Source organism: Oryza glaberrima, chromosome 3, assembly GCF_000147395.1.
Source record: "Oryza glaberrima chromosome 3, OglaRS2, whole genome shotgun sequence".
Lineage (NCBI taxonomy): Eukaryota > Viridiplantae > Streptophyta > Magnoliopsida > Poales > Poaceae > Oryza > Oryza glaberrima.
Genome location: NC_068328.1, coordinates 26,531,115 through 26,538,024, shown reverse-complemented (window position 1 = coordinate 26,538,024; position 6,910 = coordinate 26,531,115). Strand labels below are relative to the sequence as shown.

At 42.9% G+C, this 6,910-nt stretch overlaps 1 protein-coding gene across 3 annotated transcripts; it reads left to right on the top strand.

Moving 5' to 3' along the window:
• Positions 1-2,912: 2,912 nt before the first annotated feature.
• LOC127765964 (BEL1-like homeodomain protein 11) lies at positions 2,913-6,439 on the top strand. 3 transcript variants are annotated; one of them, XM_052290949.1, is made up of 5 exons: positions 2,913-3,407; positions 3,798-4,314; positions 4,441-4,859; positions 5,618-5,678; positions 5,768-6,439. In XM_052290949.1, exons 2-5 carry the CDS (start codon positions 3,868-3,870, stop codon positions 5,894-5,896), a joined length of 1,056 nt encoding a protein of 351 aa, XP_052146909.1. In that variant the 5' UTR covers positions 2,913-3,407; positions 3,798-3,867; the 3' UTR covers positions 5,897-6,439. The 3 variants fall into 3 exon arrangements, with proteins under 3 accessions (XP_052146909.1, XP_052146908.1, XP_052146907.1); XM_052290948.1 differs by having other exon boundaries at positions 2,913-3,459; XM_052290947.1 differs by having other exon boundaries at positions 2,913-4,314.
• The last annotated feature ends 471 nt before the right edge of the window (positions 6,440-6,910 follow it).

The window sequence follows — 6,910 nt, the reverse complement described above, 5'->3', positions numbered from 1 at the left end:
GGCTGCCCCAGGCCCAGGGACTGGGCTCATGCATTTTTTTTTGTACGAGTAAATGCGCCCTGTTGCTGTCATGTGGGCCCGGGAACTATGGCTTCTCTGTGTGTTCGATGACCCCAAACCCAAAGGCTTTTAACAACCACCACTTGTCAATTATTGAGGAACCGGCTGAGCTGGCTTTGTGAATTGTTAAGGCGACCTCACCTCCTGCAGTTAGGACTTTGATCATTGTGGTTTGTTTAAATTGTATATATGGTTGGTTGGTATGGATTGAGAAGTTTTTCCGACTTATTAGAAACAGCCCACTCTAATTGTCATAACGTCTAAGGGTGTATTTGAGAGAAGAGAAAAGAAGAAGCTTGAGAAAATACACAAAACAAGGTGAGCCATTAGCGCATGATCAATTGAGTACTAATTATTTCAAACTTGAAAAATTGATTAATACGATTTTTAAAAGCAACTTTTCCATATTTTTTCATAAAATAAATCGTTTAGCAGTTGAGGAAGTGTGCACGCGAAAAAAGAAACAAATCTTTTCCCTTTCATGCGTTGCCGAACGCATAGGAAGTGGAGGCCAAAGTGAATCAAAGGGATCTTGTATTATCTATATCTATACTTCTTTAAAAAAGGGTGGTGATAAGTTTGCCACCACCTCACCATTGACTCTCCAAAATTCTAACATGTGGGACCAGTGCCCTCCAAACGTACGATTGAATTCACGGATTGTCGTCGATGATGAACTTTTTTTAAGGGAAGAGACTCGACAAGCTTATTGAGTCCATGAACTTTTTTAAGGGAAGGAACTATTACAGTAAAGATAAGTTAATTGAGTCCGCTTTAAATATTTTACAGCTAAAATATAAAAAATAAAAATAAATATTTAATTCTAAAATTAAGCATTAAAATTCAAAATAAATTTCTTCTTTGCAATGTGCTGATGTGATTTTTTAAATTCCGTAACAACATGCGAGCATATTTGCTAGTTGCCTTAAAAAAGCATATTGTCAAGGAACTTAGTATCAATGTTTCCCGAAAGAGTTTTTTCCAATGACATGTTTACAAGAGGAATGAGACACCTAAATTTGAGCGTAGATTACCTTGGTTGATAAGGGTGTACAACCACACCTTCCACTAAATGAGCTAGACTCGTTTCCTAAATGTGCTTACTCCCACTGTCCCAAAATAAATCGTGTGCTCGGATTCATGTATAAAAGTTGGTTTACTCTAGAATGGAGGGAGTATACGATAGTGCCGATTGCCAAACATCTTGCTTAACCTAAAATTATGAACTTAAATTCTCAATTAAAATAAAGGCTTAGGTATATTTGCAATAACATACTGCTTTTTTCTTCCAAAACAAACAAATAAGTTTGCCCTAATGTCCCACTATTATATGGGCTATGAACTAAGAGAATGGTGAGAAAATAATAAAATGAGTAAATTTTTAGAAATGAAATAAAAGAATGGTATAACCTTTCAGGAGGGAATAAGAAATTTATCCGAACAAGACTGATGTTTTGGACAGCCCCTAAATCAGCACTGGCTTCCTATAATCATATGATTTACTATTATTATTTGCAGAAATAAAGAATGAACATTGGATGATATTTTTTCATGTCCTTTCGTGTATATATATATTTTTTCTGTTTTTCACTGTCTTCTCTGTTACTGATTTGCTGTGTCCACAACTCCACATAGCACCTCTGTTCAGCCTGCGCATAGGCACAGCTGAAAAAAGGGATAATAACTCTTTTATCCAATGGTTAAAACTGGCATCTGTCTGTATTTATTTTATACTTAAATGCATCTCAAATTAGATTCACTGCATACATTACTTTAGCAATATCAATATCACTATATCAGGCATCAGTCCAATCCTCCAGTTATTTCCAAGTACAGTACTTCTCTATTTCACAGTAGAATCCAGACTGTATTTATTTTCAAGAGAAAAGGAAAAACCAAACATTGCATTGTATTGTACAGTATTATGAGCTAGCATATATTGAAAAAAAAAACATTTGGAAGGGTGATAGGCGTGCGTGGATTGGTCAAAAGTGGGCAGTTCAAAGCACAAACGAGGCAGGCCAGTTTGAACGGCACTGTAGAGATCACCTGAACCAAAAAGGCACCACTGCCCCAGGAAAGAAAAACAAACAAACAGCACTCCTCTTCTTCCTCTTAGGATCAGTCCAATCAAATCAATGGACAGCTCCTCTCAATGACACCTCCCAAAAACTGTATTTTGACCTCCTCCTCCTATTCACTCTCACATCTCTCTCTCTCTCTCTCTCTCTCTCAGCATCTACTACTAGGAGTAGTGGTACTATATCTTTCTCTCTCTAAAAGAGAGGAACTGATCACCTGTTGATGTGTGATGTGTCTGTGCTGTCTATCCATTTATGTGCATGCCACACTTGTTAGTTGGTTACCCTTACCATGCATGATCCAGCAAGTACCACACATATGTGTGTGCAGCAAGACCAAAGTGGTTGCTGCTTTGCTTGGCTCCATGCACAGGCTCTCATCAGCTCTCTGCATGTCATGTGCACTCTCCAACTCTCTCCAAGCATTGTTCAGCAGCTAGCCAGCCAGCCAGCCAGCAACAGAAGATGCAGTGGGCACCCCAGGAAAAAGGCTCTGGTCTTTCCATAGATTAGGGCAGCTACACAATGCATAGTGTGCATTGCTTGCCCTTTCTTGAGATTCTACAACACATACTATGGTCTATATCTACCTTCCTCTCATCCACACTCTAGACAGCAATAGTGTCATGGTGTGTATATGTGTGTGAGAGAGAGATTGTAGTAGTAGTGTGTATCAGTGTATGCCTTTGCAGGTCCAGCTAGCCAGCACACAACACACACACAGGGAGCTCAACTCGATCAGCTGAGCTAATGCATATGCAGTCTCCAAGAAAAAGCTAGTACCAAACAGAGGGTAGTGAAGTATAGTAGATAGGTAGAGAGGAGGCAGGACAGTACTCCTCCTGAGTAGCAGCAGTAGTATTGTAGTAGCAGGAGCAGCAACTAGCAAGTATAGTGACAGGGGAAATAGCAAAGGATGGTGACAAAACAAATGAGCTACTACTAGTATTGTAGCACTAAAGTTGCAAAGTTTGAATACCTTCACTCATGTGGTTGGTGTTGTTTCAATGCAAAGATGATGGTCCAAGGTGCACAGTGGCCATGGCCAACCTAGCCAGCTACTACCGAGTGGCAGTATATGCAGCACTATACAGTAGTAGTAGTATGGCTAGCTCAAGCTCATCAGTGTTATATATATATATGCAGTTGTGAAGGCTCTCATCAGTAGCATACCTCTTTCTGTGGCACATATGCATGTACACATAACCATTTGGTTCTCTCTACCTCTTTCTTGCTGCTGATTCAGTTGCTCATCCAAGGCAAGAGGTATGCACATTGTTTGCCTGTCAAGTGTCAAATACTCCCTCCGCTTCACAATGTAAGTCATTCTAGCATTTCCCACATTTATATTAGTGTTAATGAATCTAGACATATATATCTATCTAGATTAATTAACATCAACATGAATGTGAAAAATGCTAAAATGACTTACATTGTGAAACGAAGGAAGTACTACATATTGTCAATACATCTCCTAATTCTGATGAAAGTAAAGTATCAGTGTAATGATCTTTTAATCAGTGTGATTTTGTTGTCATTACCATTTTACTACCAGTTTGTCAAATGATTCAGAAGTTTTACTACTACCATTAATAATTTACACTGAAAATAAAAGTGGTTTCAGGTCACTCACATGGTCACCTGACTTGAAATCAGGTGCTTGCAGTTTTTGTTGCTGTTGTTTTGTTGCAGGTAGTTATCTGAAGATTGCAAGGTGAGACTGACAATGGTGGCCAGCAAGCAGCTCCACTCGCAGCGATGTGGCGGCCACTACTGCCAGCTGCACCACCACCGGCCGGAGGAGATCGCCGGTGCCGGTGCCGAGAGCCACCGGAGGGACGGGTCGAGCGGCTGTGGCGGCGCTGGTCCGATGGTCGTGCTGACCCTCGGGTCCGGCGCCGCGGCGGCTGAAGACGACGGTGGCGGCCGCTCGCGCTGCTGCTGCGGTGCCGGTGGCGCCGCGCCGGCGACGATGGTTTCCGCGTTGCGTGGTTCGAGGTACCTGCTGCCGGCGCAGGAGCTGCTCCGCGAGGCGGTGTCCGCCGCCGCCGCCAGCGCGCGAGGTGGCGACGACGACGACGAGGCGGTGGCGAGCTTCCCGCACGACGGCAAGAGCACCGGCATTGGCGGCGGCGGCGGCGTCCAAGCCAAGCTCCTCAGCCTTCTCAGCGAGGTCCGTACTTACAATGCAAAGCCCTCCCCCTTCTCCTCCATGGAATTTGGATCGAGGCATCGAGCGAGTAATAATGGCTAACCCATGGCGCTTTCTCGCCGCCGATTCGCCCCCCGCGCGCTGCAGCTGGAGAGCCGGCACGAGCACTACTTCGGGGAGCTGAGGCGGGTGTCGGCGTCGTTCGAGCCGGCGCTGGGCGCCGGCGCCACGGCCGGGTACACGGCGCTCATGGCGCAGGCCATGTCGCGCCACTTCGGCAGCCTGCGCCGCGCCATACTGCGCAAGCTCAGGCTCCACGCCGCCGCGGCGGCCAGGACGAGGTCGGCGTTGCTGCGGCTGGCCCGGGACGCCATGGAGGAGGACGACGAGGGCGACGGCGAGGAGGAGGAGGAGGAGGAGGAGGAGGAGGTGGTGAACAGGGTGGTCCGGCGGACGAAGCAGGCGGCGGCGGCGAGGGCGGAGCAGGCGTGGAGGCCGCTCCGGGGATTGCCGGAGGACGCCGTGGGCGTGCTCCGGGCATGGCTCTTCGACCATTTCCTCCACCCGTAAGCCGTCCAAATAATCTCACTTTCACTGTTTCACACTGCGATCATATAGTGTCTTGCAAATAAAACTATGTCAAATCAAATAGTTTTTCCTAAAAGTTATTTGAAAATGGGTCATGTGAAGATTAAGGAAACAGCTACTTCCTCCATTTCATATTGTAAGTCACTTAGATTTTTTTTCCTTAGCTAAACTTAAATTATTTAAGTTTAATCAAGCTTATATAAAAACATAGGAATATTTTTAACACAGAATAAAAATACTATAATAATATATTTAATGTTTAATTTAGTAAAATTGATTTAGTGTTGTAAATGTTACTACTTTTTTATCCATGTTTAAAGAAGTTTGATCAGAGAAAAAAACAATTGAGGGTGAAATTCCATTAACAAAGTTCATTTTTAGCTCTAACCAAACTCTTTTGAGGCTAGTATTTTATTTGTCATGTGATTTATATTTTCCTATCTATGATCATCTTTTTCAAAACCAGTAATACATTTTCTAACAAACAATACTTCAACTTAAAATTGAGAAAAAAAAACTCCTACTTTAGTACGGATCATTACCAGTATGAAGAAAAATAATATATTAAAGCTGCAGTTATTTTTAATATTGGGCACGTCTAATGTATACAATGGTGAAATGTTAGGTAAACAAGATGATCAATGAATAGCGAAACTAAACTCCTTGATCAAGAGGAGATTAAAATGCTAAACCAAGCTACTACACTCACAGTTCAAATTTAAATAAATTTCTGCAGGTATCCGAATGACAACGAGAAGCTCATGCTGGCCGTGGCTACGGGTCTAAGCAGAACCCAAGTACGAGATTAATTAACAACCGTCTCATTGATTAATCAAACAACACTCTGCGTGCTAACACTGACACATTGCTGCATAATCATATATAGATATCGAACTGGTTCATCAACGCGCGAGTGCGGCTGTGGAAGCCCATGGTGGAGGAGATGTACAACGACGAGTTCGACGACGACGACGCCGGCAGCGGCGGCGGCGGCGGCGCTTCGTCCTCCTCGTGAGCTCCTCGCCGGCCGGAGTTCATCCTTGATCATGATGGGGAATATGCGTGCTTGCTTGCAACTTTGCAAGAGTCCAATGGATCGGGTGGCCGATCGACGCATCATATCAGAGCCTATATAAATCGTTCTAAGCATTAGTTTTTCTGAGATTTCTGCTCATGTTTCCGAAAAACTTTGCGTTTAGTTTTGTTTCTGGAGGAGTTATTGGATGCAGAAGCTTCTTTGTTTGTGGTAGCGTGGGTGAGTGCACCTTTGTAGTAGTGAGGACTGAGGAGTAATTCAGGCTTGCAGCTCTGAAGCTAGGAAAGGGATTGGGTTTGTTCTACTCTTCTTTTTTACTATTTCTTTGATTTGATTTGGAAGAGATCAAGCTTTTGATGCGAATGAAACAGTGCTACTAGTAGCTTTGTTGGGAATACTATCCTCTAGTTCTGAATCCCAAATTGGCTGGACATTCTCATCATCGATCAGTTTGAGATTTCGCCCTTCTTGGGTTTTTCTTTCTACTGCTGGCTGCTCCATGAGGACCAAGATAGGCCACATTATTTTCTGATTAGATATAGATTTTACCCGTTAGAACATTTTTCAAAACGCTAAACAACTAGATAATATGTTTCATATTGATTTAAAATATTAAATAAATTTATTTTTAAGTTTATAATAATTAAAACTCAATTTATTATATGCTAATGGTTTTCTTGTTTTCTATGCCCTAACGGCCTAACCTCATCTTCATTATAAACGAAAATATACGTATAAATTCTGCTTTAGAGAGAGAGAGAGAGAGAGAGAGAGAGAGAGGAAGTCTACTTCCTCCGGAGTCCGGACACACAAAAGAGGCCTTACTTATGACTTAATTGGTCCTTTAATCGGTTCACTTAAAAACCAAATGGGCCTTTACGTATAAAAGTCCACTTCTTGGCAAACAGAGAATGACAAGCCCAACTAGAAACATATAAAATAAGCCCACGTAAGGGCCCTGCAAACAGAATCTCCCAGCCAACCCCAAAGACA